General features: G+C 45.0%; 1 protein-coding gene across 1 annotated transcript; it reads left to right on the top strand.

The window, feature by feature from the left end:
- The first annotated feature begins 24 nt into the window (after positions 1 to 24).
- ZNF408 (zinc finger protein 408) lies at positions 25 to 10,855 on the top strand. Its single transcript, XM_033149618.1, has 4 exons — positions 25 to 348; positions 4,051 to 4,112; positions 7,378 to 7,679; positions 9,106 to 10,855. The coding sequence occupies exons 1-4, from the start codon at positions 25 to 27 to the stop codon at positions 10,806 to 10,808; spliced, it is 2,391 nt and encodes a 796-aa protein (XP_033005509.1). The 3' UTR covers positions 10,809 to 10,855.
- The last annotated feature ends 3,488 nt before the right edge of the window (positions 10,856 to 14,343 follow it).

Raw genomic sequence — 14,343 nt, 5'->3', positions numbered from 1 at the left:
AGAACGTTCCGCTCAGGAGCCGTTATGGAGGAGAGCCCCGGCCAGAGTGAGGGGAGGGAGCGGGAGTCTTTCGTGCGTTTGCCGCCCCGCGTCATTGACTGCTCTCACCGTCCCTTTCCTGTTTCTGCTTCCCTTTCAGGTCGGCCACCGGACGCGCACGGCGGCGGCGGCGGCGGCTGGTCCTGCTGCCCAGTGTGGAGCCTTCCGCGGGGCTTAGCCCTGGGCCCTTCCTTGTCCACCGACAGGGGCCTTGGGGTGTGGTGTGTGGGGAGCCCCTTGCAGCAGGGGGCGCTGCTGCTCCTGCTTGGTCCGGAGGAAGAAGAGCAGGAGGCGGGCGCCTCCCCGGCGGTGAGCGATGGGCAGGCGGCGGGCAAGTTTGGGCATCCAGTCAGAGCCCTCAGGCCGGTGGGGGCGCCCTTTCGCGTCCCCCTGCCCGTAGGGTTGCCAGGTGTCCACTATTTGAGTGGACAGTCCACTTTTTCACATTATGTTCACAATTTTTTCACAAAATAGTGGACTTTTTTAATTCAAAAGCTTTATGATGAAATGGTATTTTAATACGTGTTAAAATGTTTGTAAGAAAATATATAATTTAATTTAATTTAACCCCACCCCCCGCTTGTCCACTATTTTTTGGAAGCAGACCTGGCAACCCTACCTGCCCGGCCGACCAAATCTAGACACCTGACCCTTCTCGGTTGCCGGGAAAAGGGACTCTGGCAGGCGCAGCTTGTTATATCCACCAGTTTAGAAAGCAGCTTGCTTGCCCAATTTCTCTCTTCAAAGTGCAGCTGTCCTGGTCTTAGTGTTATCTAGTCACTTTTGGGTAGCCAAAAAATAGTTTTGATTCGTTTCTGGTATCCTTGACACCTGTGCGTGGGTAGGAGAAAGGGGATAGAAGGCATTTCCCCCTCTCTCATAATGGTAGAGCCTCCCAGTAAGCTAACGAAATGGGGTGGAAAAGGAAGTACTGTACTTACACAGCTCATAATTAATATGCAGAATTCATTGTCACACTATATGGTGACCACTAGCTTAGATGACATTAAAAGATGATTTAAAAAGTTCATGGGGAATAAATACCAATGGTTATTAGCCACAGTGTTTCGGCAGCCACTGAATACCATGACAGAGTGGGCTATCGCCCTCATATCAGACTTGTTAGGATGCTAAGCTAGATGGACCTTTTGTCCAAACTAGCAAGGTTTTTCATATAAGAAGGTAATTGCACATACATCTAGCTCTGGTGCCACAGTTTCCCCTTTCTGTCTATAGAAGTCTGAACTGTAGTCACTTCATGTTACCTAGTTGTCCCACTGAGAATGTGCTTCAAAGGTGAAGTTTGTCTCTCCCTTCCTCATGAAGCAGTCGTGTATCTGCTCCATCATGCACACAACTCAGCCCTCACTTGGCATACCCCTGCTCATTGCATGGGTTGAAACTGACTGAATGTGGCATGATGTCTGCTTAGTTTATATTCCACTTTACTAGTAAGTACTCAAGACAACTTACAGTCAGACACATTTTTATCCACTCAACAATTCTGTGAAGGAGCACTGAAAGTTATTGTTGTCAAGGCCACTTACTCCTCTATTATTATTTGAGCAGTTTTAACATTTGGTCTCCTACATTAGACCATGCAGGAGACCAAATGTTAAAACTGCTCAGATAATAGCCACTTCTGCGCACTACTCCCAGCTGCTTAGAATGTCACTGCAAAGTGACCGCAACTGTGAAGGGAGAGTTGGTCATCTGTAGTATCAGGCCATCTAGCAAGGCAAGTATTTACTACAACTGAAAGTGTGGGGATAGTTTGTAGCTGCTGACGCTCTATAGACAAACAGTTCACCACATAGCTATATTTCCCCAAAGTGACTTTACAAGTAGTAGTAGTATTACAAATAATAATCTAAGCTCATCCTATTTCTGACAACTCAGTTGAACATGTGTTGAATTACAGTAAAGGTAAAGGGACCCCTGACCGTTAGGTCCAGTCATGTCCGACTCTGGGGTTGCGGCGCTCATCTCGTGTTACTGGCCGAGGGAGCCGGCGTACAGCTTCTGGGTCATGTTGCCAGCATGACAAAGCCACTTCTGGTGAACCAGAGCAGTGCACAGAAACGCCGTTTACCTTCCTGCCGGAGCGGTACCTATTTATCTACTTGCACTTTGACGTGCTTTCGAACTGCTAGGTGGGCAGGAGCTGGGACTGAGCAACGGGAGCTCACCCCGTCGCAGGGATTCGAACTGCCGACCTTCTGATCAGCAAGCCCTAGGCTCTGTGGTTTAACCCACAGCGCCACCCTGTTGAACAACTGTGTTGAATTACAGTAGGTACCAATAATTGTTGGATCTGAGCACTGAACTATATGTGATATACAGTGGTACCCCGCTAGACGAATGCTTCGCTAGACGAAAAACTCGCTAGACGAAAGCATTCGTCTAGCGGGAGGCTGCCCCGCTAGACGAAAAAGTCTATGGGGCTGCCTCGCAAGACGAAAAAATTTCGTCTTTTTTTTTTTTCGTTTTGCGGAGCGCGGCTCCCATTGCCGCTCCGCAAGACGAAAACCCCGCTAGACGAAAATTTTCGCGGGACGAATTATTTTCGTCTAGCGGGGCACCACTGTAGTAGCAATCACTGTATTTTGGGTTATTTTTTTAATAGCTTAAAAAACATACTGCAGAGGGAGGATAATGGGATGGTGAAGCAGTGCATAGGGAAGATGATTAACTCTTTCCCCTTATTTCCATGATTGAAATCACACAGTGCTTACTTTAGAGTAAGGAAGCGAACTTTACTCAGGCTAGCAGCAAGCACAGGTTCATTCGTAAAGAGTTCAAGTTACAAGAGCAAGACAAGTGATTCAGAACTGAATAACTGAGTTGGTAGAGCATGAGACTCTTAATCTCAGGGTTGTGGGTTTGAGCCCCACACTGGGCAAAAGATTCCTTCATTGCCGAGAGGTGGACCAGATGGCCCTCGAGCTCCCTTCCAGCTCTACAATTCTTGATTCTATGAATGGAAGCTAGAAGATGTCCCAATGGTTGTCACACCCCTCCCACCAAGTTTTTAAAAGACTTAAGTGGAGTATGCTCACTCACAAGACTCTCTTACTTCATTAGCCTGCTGCGCGTGCACACGTATGCTTCTGTGAGGCAGCTGCAGCTGATCCCACCCACAAAAGTGGTGCCAGGTTTGTGCCCACAAGATTGTCTTGCTCCTCTACCTCAAGCTCCTCTTGTTCAGCTCTTCCCACTGGCTAGTCAGAGTCCTCCCCCCTCCCTAATGATTCTCTGCTCTTCTCAAGAGGAGCGGTGATAAGAGCTAAGATGTAGCTTTGTTTCCCCTTTTCTGACATCAAAAGTTGCATGGAGAAGACCTACACCCTCCACCTCCAGGTGCCCAGTCCTGATAGGACCAAGGGGCCCATGACATTTCCTGACTTCCTCCCCACCTCCTGTAGGGCAAACAACAGCTCATTCATTTATTTTTAATTTGACAATTTATATATTGCTTAATTACGGTAGTCTCTTGATGTACAATATTGTAATACAATAAAGATAAAAATCAGTTGAAACCATAAATCAGTAGATTTCATTTAAATGTCTGCCAGAATGAAAAGTTGTCAGTAGGCACCCAATGTTCAACAGGGAGGAGGATTGTCTGACCTCAAATAAAAGGGAGTTCCATAAAATTGGGCCCACAGTACCAAACACACAGCTGCTAGAGGATGTGCGCGGTGCATTTAAACTTAGGGTGGTAATTTCTGCAGAGGAAACAGTGTGAAGGCTGTGATCCAGGCACAGGTGCATAGCTGTTCTCAAGTAAATAAAAAAGACATTGGAAGACCTAACAGCATATTGCCTACATTATATGTACGTTGGCCCTGAGGGCATAGGCTACCACACTCATTTATAATATGCCAACTTGATTGTTGAATTGACCCTCAGGTGAAAAGAACAGCTAGCCCATTAGTTCTGGGCTTAAGATCTGACTGTGGGAATTAAAATACTTCTCTAACTGGGACTGCCCTTACTCTCGTGTTTCAGGAACTTCCACCAGCCTGCTGGAAAGAGGCTTCTGCTTGCAACAGGACAGCAAGCTGGAAAAGGTGAGAACGGCAAAACTATGTGGGTAACTTGTGTTCTGCTTTACAACTTTCTCAGCAAACTTCATACATCTAATGAAGTGGTTTGTTGGCTACAATCATTCAAACCATAATGAACAAGTTAGGGTCAATTCATGCAAACTTTTAAAACTTTTTTGTAAACCACGTAGATGTTTTACCATCAATCCTGCTTGAGTCAGGCTGAAAATTACATAAGCTGTGAGAATCAGACTTTAGTATTTATCTCGCCAACAACATTTAACATTTTTCTGGCAACCAGCATGGGGCCATTACTGTTGAAAAGCAGATATGGCTGCACCACAAACTCAGTGTTTGTTATCACAAACTGTAGTGCATCAATCACTTGATGGTTTCTTCAAGCAGCCAGATGAATTTTCAGCATATGATGTGAAGGACTTTATTCTCACACATCTCAAAAACCAATCCAGATATATAACAGAGCAATGAGATGATAAATTTTGCTCCATGGCTGGGACCAACTTGCAGTCAAGTGAGTCCAACTCAGATATGATCCTGGAATTTATTTCTTATGACTCTCTATGCCTCTGTAAATCCAAAAACTAATGGGTGATATTGTGAGAGGATATATAGGTTTTGGTATGTTAGCCACTGAAGAATGAGTGATACATGTGTGATCAATAAATGTTTTTGCTTCAGATTTCGAAACTGGCCTGTTTAATAGCAACTAGCTCTCTCTGCTCTTTTCCTCTGTCACCCCTAGGAGCTGAGCAGCTCCTCTGCTGTCTGTCTTCTCATCTTGCAACTTTTTCTTAATGCTGAAGGAAATCAGCTACAGGGTAGGCAGGCAGATCAACCAACAGGACGAGGTTTTGAGGAAGAAACTCAGCAGAGTCACTGTCCTTTCTCCTTGGGTTATCTTGTGTGATGGAAGCTGTAATGTGGTTCTGACAGGCAGGAAAGCAGAAACTGGATTGCTCTGCAGGGCTTGCAAGGAGCTCTATAAGCAATGCAGTAGGCAGCTGATTTTTGGAACAAGCAGGCTTCTGTTCTTCCACCAATCAGGTGATGGGCAGGAGAGCTGAATCTTATTTTTTGCAGGCATCAGCTGCATGAACAAGTTCCTAGCAGGGAACTCTAGGGGAAGCATTGGCTCTCTCACCTATCTAGCCAATGCACAATCAGGAGTGCACTTTAAGACTCCCAATGTGCATTGGCTTCTGTGTCTCTACCTGCCCCACATATGATGTCATGTATGGGGCAGGTGGGTGTAATTTGGGGAGAGCTGCCTTCTGGGCCAAACTGGAATCCTTGGCAGTCAAAATCTGGTCTTCAGCCTGGAGGTTCCCCACCCCAGATCTAAAAGCAAAGGAATATTCCCTGCCAAAATTGGACTGCAACTCCTCCCAGATCTAGCCACTATGACCAGTGGTCAGGGATGGTAGGCATTAGAGCCCAGCAGAACCTACCGAGTACAATGTTGGCTAGTCCTGATAAGTTTCTGTTCCTTTTGTGGCTTCCTTTTTTTCTCTACCTCACTGGTACTCCCTGCCCATACCCAGAATCTCACTGCTCTTCCCATCCTGTTCAAATTCCTTTAAAATATTGGCAAAGAAATATCACAAATGTAATACATTTATGCAAAATAAACAAGTATATGCTTTGTGTTTTCTTGGAGCAGAATCAGAAACATGAACCCTCCCTGAAGGATGATCAAGTTTTCCTTAGAGAATTTGTGTATGGCAGCACATAGATTTGTCTCCCAATGCATTCAGGGGCGAGCTGAAATGTCAGGCTTATTCGTCTCTTAGGTTATATTGTCAAAACAGCTCTGTGTTAATCCATCTAAGTTGCCTCTAATCAATAATTATGATACATGCATTCCATGTTTTCCTCTGGAAAGGAAACTAAGTGGATTACAGCTTTTTAAAAAATGAACTCCATTTACATAGGAAAAAAAAAACCTAAATTCATAAAATTTGAGAAGAAAAATTGGGACATATTCAACTAAGCAGGTGTTCTAATAAGAGCCAGTGCACTTGAACTTCCTCCCTTCTCTTATGCCAAATTCTCTCGGAGGGGATCAGGAGAATCCACAGAAGAGTGTTCAGGGGAAGGAGAGGGGAGATTGTTCCGTCCAGCAAGCTGAAATGCCTGTGCTGATAGGATTGTAATATCACTATGATGAATTCCACCCTTAAAAACATAAATAAAATCAGTGATATTCGGTGCTAGTCCTATTTTGAGTAGACCTGTTTACATTAATGGACTTGACTCACTTGGGCTCATTAATTTCGTTGGCTCTATTCTGCCTGGACTTAATTGAATACAACTCAATATTTTACAGCTAACAATAAATTTCTATTTAGTTTAACAAAGATCTCTTAAATAATTTTTCATCTTCCTAAAAAATAGGATGGTAAATCTAAATATATTCATTTAGCCTTTGGATAGGGCAATTTGACCAATCAGTCATGAGCCAGCAATCTTGTGCTGATTAGACATCCTATATGTGACTTTAAATATAACAAAATTAAAAAAATCATTCCAGTAGCACCTTAGAGCCCTCCCATCAGAAGTCAAGGGAATAGACAACTACCTGACATTTAGAAAATACCTGAAGGCAGCCCTGTTTAGGGAAGTTTTTAAACTGTGATATTTTAAATGTATTTTAATGTTTGGTGGAAGCCGCCCAGAGTGGCTGGGAAGACCCAGCCAGATGGGCGGGGTACAAATAAATTATATTATTATTATTATTATTAGAGACCAACTAAGCTTGTTATTGGCATGAGCTTTCGTGTGCATGCACACTTCTTCATATATAACAAACGTTGAAGCAGCCACAAGTCTTTTGTACCCTTAATCAGTACTCTTGTGTGGCCACTCTCAGAATCCATTTTATATGAACTAGGTGTTTTGTTACCTGTATGGTTTTATAAACAGCTTTCAGGAAAATTTAAAGGTTCAATCATGGTACCTCCAAGGAGGACCCGTGCCTAAAACTGGAGAACTACTACTAGTCAGTGTATGTGAACAATGCTGAGTTAGATGGACTCATAAATCTGTCTCAACAAAAGGTAACTTCAGAAAGAGTATTCTGAATTGACTTTTCCTAGGAGGCTACTCAAAAAAAACCGTCAGGATCTATAGACATATTAGTTGATAGACCTGACTGAGACCCCCTTCCGTCTCGCATAACACCCACCTGCACTGCCTCTCTAGAGCCTTGTCGTGCCCCTGTACTTCGGCCCATATTGGATACTGATGCTTGGCACAATGTGTTTTACAGCTTGGTGAAGCAAAGCCGGGATAAAGATGAGGCAAATGTGGCATTAGTATGGATCAATGGGGAGCTCCACATCCGAGTATGCTGTCCCATTGCTGCTGGCACTGAACTGCTGTACTGGTTAGCAGAGGCCAGTCCTGCTTGCCTGGAAAAGAATGCACCAGCAAATATATCAGATGGGGTGTTTGTCGCAGAGAAGAAAACGGTAGAGGAGCAGCTAGCTAAGACCACCACTGTGGAAGCAGAGACTTTGACACAGAAAGGAGATGCTTCCCTAGATGGCGATGCAATAGATTCCTTTGCAGGTACTGTACCTGAATTCCTAGAATCTTAGCCAGAAGGGGGTATCACAGGTGATTTAAGCAGCATCAGAAACAGGAAGTGTTTTTGTTCTTTAAAAATTGACTTAACATACTTGGTAATAGAAACGTGCAAGTTCCTTAAGCAAAGAACTCCACTGCCAAACTCTGCACACCCAGGCAACTGTAGTTGAAAAAGAGTTTATGGTACATGATTTGATTTTCACAGACCTAAACTGTCGTCTGTTTGTGAACAAAGTCAGACTGATAGTAATATTTTAACTTGAAAGTTAGAGGCTCCTTTTTTTCCTTCAAATGATACTGTGGGAGGCAACTTGTTCAGAATGTATACACTCTCTTGCTGTGAATAAGGAATATTTCAGCAGTGCTTTCAGGGCACAATCCCCTGGGAGGCTGGCTTTCAACATCCCAAGTACAGAGATTGGGAACCAAGTGTGGGAGCATATTCTTGCCCAGGACAATTCAATCAGCCCACAGCCAGGCAGAAGTGGAACTCGGGCCAATGTCCACTCCTCTAGCCAGTGACCTTTATTTTGCTCAACAGCACTGGCCAGTCCCACCCTTGCAAGCAGTGCTTTGCTCTTTTATTGCAGTGCTGGAGGAGGCGATTTCTTTGAGAAGTGCACATGGTGAATCAGAATGTTTATCATGCCAGAGTACATTTGATCAAATATCTGAGAGTATGTCTGCACTAGAAGCTTATGTTAGTTTTATACCATTTTAACAATCATGGGCACCCACAAATAATGTGGGCAACTCTTGTCCATAATGCTGGAATCAGTCAGGCTCCTTACTCTGTCTTAGTTTCTCACACAGAGAACTTCATTTCCCTGTGACATTCTATATCCATGTCTGTTTCCTTAAGAATTTTCTTAGGTGAATTAAACGGCTCAAGGTAACACTGCTTGGTTCCTGGTATTGTGACTGTGTGGATAAGATGTTTTAGTTTGCAATTCTTGCTTTCTAAAGAAAACAGCAAAGATTACAAATGATAAGAGTGTTGAAATTTGCTGTTTCTACACATTTCTGTAACCTCATTCTAAGTTATGTGGTTAAGCACTTCAGAGAAATCCAATTTGCGTCGAAAACATTAAGGAAGCTGTGCTTCCCAAGTGAGCCTTACAGAAGATACTGAAATATTCCTCCACAAATTCTAAACTTTTAGGATATTTAAATTCAAGCAGAGTTCCCTAGCTAAACCAGCTATGTTTCAATTCTCAGAAGCACTGCTTTGATAACTAGTGGGACTTCTCCAGCCTCTGTTCTCAGCAAAAGATCTCTGTTGAGCATGATTGAGGCAGTGGGTGGGGAGTGGAGCAGTGCCTAGAAACAGAAGTCTCAACCTTGAAGTGTCAATAATTACTTTGTTTTCTTTGTTAAGGGAGCTAATGGTTACTGGTTCATATTGCAGGTGCTCTTGATACCCCCAAGGTTGTGGAGCAGAAAGCCAGAGCCCATTGTCTTCCTTTGCTGGATAAGAAGCTCCCAGTCAAGCAACCTCCTGGCCTGGAAAATGATCACAAGAAAAGGAATGAAAATGGGTCCCTGCAGTGTGAGCTCAGGGACTCCAAGGAACAGCATGGAGAGAAGCAGCCCATTGTGAGCTGCTCTGTGGCTGAGGAGGGTGGAAGTAAAGAGGATGGTGTGCTGCAACCTCAAACAGAGCAAGTGAATGAGACACTATCCAAGGTAAAGCCGACTGACATTTGTTCACAACCGCCCCCATCCAGTGCAATTCAACCCAGTGCTCACTTGACTGAGAAGGTGGAGGTGTTGAGGGGCCAATCTTGTGCTGAAAGAGCCCCAAGTGGATGTGCCATGTCTACACCCAGGGACAGGGTAGAGGAGCAGAGTGAAAATCCCAGGCAGGAGGAAGTGTCTCCAAGCAACATGGGTGGTGCACCAAAGCTCAAGGAGGCAGACCACGAGCGACGATACCGGTGTGAAGAGTGTGGCAAAGCTTTCCTGCAGCTTTGCCACCTGAAGAAGCACCACTTTGTGCACACTGATCACAAACCATTCCTGTGCACAGAGTGTGGCAAGAGCTATAGCTCGGAAGAAAGCTTCAAAGCGCACACGCTGGGCCACCGAGGGGTGCGGCCGTTCCCCTGCCCACAGTGCCACAAGAGTTACGGCACCAAACGGGACCTTCAAGAACACCAGGTGCTGCACACGGGCCAGCGCCCTTTCGTATGCCCTGACTGTGGGAAATCCTTTGCCCGACGGCCCTCTCTTCGGATTCATCGCAAAACCCACCAGGCTAAGGAGCCAAGGCTATCTGCTGCTGCCGCCTGCCAGTGTGTGATATGCGAGCGGCAGCTGGCCAACCCTGGGTCGTTGCGCAACCATATGCGGCTGCACACAGGGGAACGCCCGTATACCTGCCCCTACTGCCCCAAGTCTTTCCGCCAGCAGGGAAATCTCCGTGGGCACCTTCGGTTGCATACAGGGGAGCGCCCTTACCGCTGCCACTTCTGTGGAGATGCCTTCCCGCAGCGCCCTGAGCTGCGCCGTCACCTGATCTCCCACACAGGTGAGGCTCACCTGTGCACAGTGTGTGGGAAAGCACTGCGTGATCCCCACACGTTACGGGCTCACGAACGTTTGCACACAGGCGAGCGCCCTTTCCGTTGCCATCTGTGCCCCAAATCCTATCCTCTGGCCACAAAATTGCGACGCCACCAGAAAGCCCACCATGCTGACAAGCCGCACCAGTGCCAAATTTGTGGCATGGGCTACGCCCTCCCCCAGAGCCTGCGACGTCACCAGCTTGAGCACAAAGGAAACCTAGACGGGGATCCATCCAAAAGGGGCACGAAAAAACCCCAGGAGCTGCCAGCTTCAGAGCAGCCAGCTGTGCTGGTAGTGCACTCTGTGGACACGGCAGTGCCTGGAAACCACACAGAGCTCCTTATCACCAATGATGGGCACTATGTTACCGCACAGCAGAGCTCTGCCAAGCACAATAACGCCATTGAGATTGCTGTCTCGGACACGGAGAAAGAATGCATCATTGTGCAGGAGCAGGGCTCCGCCAGTGACATGTTCATTATTCAAGAGGGTGTCAGTTTTAGCACAGTGGCGGAGGTGGTGGAGGTGGAGATGGGGACATGACCGTCAGTCTTTTTGCAGGTGGCATTAAAACATCTTTGGAAGTCTAAGTGTGCTCTTTCTATGTGCTTGCAAGAAAACAGCATGCGGGTTATGAATACTGGGATGTTGAGAAGGGAACAGGTGACTTCAGTTTGGCCAAGGCTATGGCTGGATTCCCACCATCATTTCCAAAGCCCATAAGCCTTGGCAAAAGTGTCTGCCTGATAGATGAGGTTATGCCTGGAAGAAAGCCTTCACTAAGCATCTCTTCTATACTATCAGAATTTGTTTCAAATTTATCCAGTGTCAGGAACTGCACCGGTTCTGCTTGTGTGTTACATATGTTTAGTGAACACGTGGTAAAACTGACTGAGTGGTGAAGAGTCTGCAGATTTCCACATGGTTATGCACATATGATCCAAAAATTAATGCAATAGAAAGTATGGAAGTATATCTTTTTTAAAGCAAAAGAGCTTCCAACTTCCAACAATTTTCTGAGGTGTGCAAGGATTATGTCAACACCAGTGAGGGTTCAAAGTTCTTTAGCTTCAGGGGTATAAATAACAGGAAGCTACTGCTCCTGACTCATTTGCCCAAACTCTGCTTAGATGTGCTTTAACTTGATACTTGCTGCATCTGAGTAGGGGATGAAGCCATCAGATGCCTGCTTTAATTACAGTTAACGACAGCATTGGCTAAGATCCAACTCCCACATTATCTTGGTGATGTAAGCAGCTCTCAAAAACATTGCGGTGGTAGCACATGCAGTCAATTGTGTGACTCAGGCAGAACATATAAGTGCTTCTTTTGCCAGTTATACCTCTCCATGGGCTTGTGCTGGTGATGCTGTGATAGTCACTATGCAATCTAGACAAATTGTGGTTGTTGGTTATGTATACAGTGGTACCTTGGGTTACAGACGCTTCAGGTTACAGAGTCTGCTAACCCAGAAATAGTACCGTGGGTTAAGAACTTTGCTTCAGGATGAGAACAGAAATTGTGCATTAGTGGCGCAGCAGCAGTGGGAGGCCCCATTAGCTAAAGTGGTGCCTCAGGTTAAGAATAGTTTCAGGTTAAAAACGGACCTCCAGAACGAATTAAGTTCTTAACCCGAGGTACCACTGTATTATTGCCATGATTGCCAGTCCTGACTGCCCAGAGACATTTGTTTGATACCTACCAAGACAATGTTTGGGTTTTTCCCAAGTCAACATACTGCAGCCTGAGTGAGAATTGTAGATCCCAGGGTGGCTGCAACTGTAGTCCAAAGGTTTGCTTTTAAAATCAAACCAATTCATTGGATCTGGTAAACTATCATCTCAGCAGTTGCATATGATACCTGTGTTGCTGGATTAGACCACTTCATACTGCAGGAGCAAGATTCAAATGGTGACAGTTTTCATTCACATGGAAGTAAATCAATGAGGAAGAGCTTTGCTATGCTTGTAATGCATTTCATTATATAAAAACAATGACAAATGAAAATGATGCTAAATTACATTGTCTCGTTTTAACATAGTACGTTGCCAAATGTTCTACTTTTCTTTTGTTTAGCTTTTCCTTGACGGTGAGTATCACAGACTTCCTGTCAGGAGGTCATGTTGCACCATAGTGTTGCAGTGTATAATTAGTAGTTTTGGTCCCAGCTAATTTGAATTAATGTTGGATGGGAATTTTTTTATTTTCCATTTTTGTATCACTTTATGCAATAGTATTCACTACTTAAGAGTAATTTTCTTCTTCCCAGCATCCTGTGGTGATAGGCCAGTCGGGTATTTTAACACATAGGAAACTGAGCCAAGAGAGTCTGAATTGCCCAAAGCCAAATCAAAACTTCACGGCTGGGTAGAAATTGGATCGCGAGTGTCTGTGGTCCAATATGACATTTTAACAGAGTTCTTCCTTAGTGCTTTGCTATTTCCAGAAAATACATTGAGGGTTGCACTTGGGTTTATTCATTGGATAGGTGTGGGGATAACCAACGTCTGGGACAACCAGTAATTCCCGGAGTTCCTGCTCCCACTGGCCGTGAAAGGGTCCGCTGGTTATGATCTGAAGGTCATGAGATTTTTGTTGGGAGTTGTGAAGGTTTCCGAAGGTTCCGGAGGTTTCCGCATATTCTGGAGGTTTCCGGATAGGAAAGATAGGCAGAGCAAAAGGTGCGGCCAAAACTAAGAAGGCCAAATAAACTTTTAGAAATAAAAGAAATAAAGACTAAGAGACTGCAGTCAGTGGTGAAGTTGCGCTCTACTGCTCTGTGCGGCTTGGTTTCTCTTTCGCTTTCTCTCTTGCTTGTCTCGCACGGATGTTCTCTCTTGGCTTGTCTCGCGCACTCTACACACCGCTACAGAGAGCAGGGGCCTTTTATTAGTAAACTGAACATCGTCACAACGTTAACAATAACCAATCACAACACTGTATCTGGGTGAGTTTCTGGGCGGGAAACTCCTAACTGACCGTTACTGAGGCTGATTTTAGCGCGCTTTGCTACCAGCGCGGAGGGATCCAGGCAGCAAACCTCTGCCAGATCTCCTTGCCTTCCGTGCAATGTGTGGAAGGTTACCTTAAAGTGGACAGGTGCAGGAACACCTTAAAACGTATTCCCACAGCTAGGTGGCTCCCATTGTCAACAACATTATTTATTATATAGTCACAGCCTCTGCAAAGTGGTGTTCATTTACCACATGCTTCCTTCTTGGATACTTAGGATGGGCCAGCTGTCATTTGGTGCGGGTAGCAATAGGTCACATAACTACACTTGTTGTTTTTCCTATGTCTCTGCTACCCCTAAATTTCCAAACTGTTTGGATGTTAGAGATTACTGACTTCCTACTGTTGAGCTCACCCAGTGGTACATTTACAAGCAGTCACAAAGGAAGCAGTCTTCTGAGGCAGTAGGATTTGGAGCAGTGATCTAGAATGGCTGGCATGTATGTTTTTTTGTCTTTTCCAAGAGAGTGGTGCAGCTTTTGCAAGTATCAATATTGACACAGCTGCAAAGTGACTTGCTGATGCCAAAATTCAAGAAGCCCATGTATGAGTCAAAATATCTATCTTCTGTCATTGCTGATGTGGTGTCAAGCACGTTTGTTGGTTGCACTGATCCCAACCAATCACGGATTGGAGGGAGGTGACTCATGCCAGTCTTTTAAGCATATGCACTTGTTTGCATGATGCACATGGTTTGAAAACAAGGGGTTGGGGGTCCTGTGATAATACTGTAAAGAGACAAAAAGACTCTTTGAGCCACTTACATAAGAGAATGAACGCACAAGATAGTTTACTATCTTCTGTGTCACATGTTTAGAAGGTGGCGAGAATTAAGCAGACTTGGGTACCAGTTTTTAATTTACGAAGTTATTGCAAAGACCAGTCTGAACGTAAACAAGTCAAGGAGAGGTGGAGCCAAATGGAGATAGCCTCTCAGCGGAGATAATTGAGTGGCCCTGCTTCCCATCTTTCTTTCTGCTGCAACCTGATGGATTGGCAGTTAATTAATATTTACTAGATCTGTATGTAGGAATGGGAAAGAGATTGTAGCAGATGTTATAAGGTG

Source organism: Lacerta agilis, chromosome 1 (assembly GCF_009819535.1).
Source record: "Lacerta agilis isolate rLacAgi1 chromosome 1, rLacAgi1.pri, whole genome shotgun sequence".
NCBI lineage: Eukaryota > Metazoa > Chordata > Lepidosauria > Squamata > Lacertidae > Lacerta > Lacerta agilis.
This window is presented reverse-complemented; position numbering and strand designations above follow the sequence as displayed.

What these genes read in the sequence shown, in the direction of transcription:
- ZNF408 (XM_033149618.1), top strand. Translation starts at nt 25, where the DNA reads ATGGAGGAGAGCCCCGGCCAGAGTGAGGGGAGGGAGCGGGAGTCTTTC. An exon ending in AGGCGGGCGCCTCCCCGGCG is followed by an intron (nt 349 to 4,050) that starts GTGAGCGATGGG and finishes CTCGTGTTTCAG; the next exon opens with GAACTTCCACCAGCCTGCTG. An exon ending in AGGACAGCAAGCTGGAAAAG is followed by an intron (nt 4,113 to 7,377) that starts GTGAGAACGGCA and finishes TGTGTTTTACAG; the next exon opens with CTTGGTGAAGCAAAGCCGGG.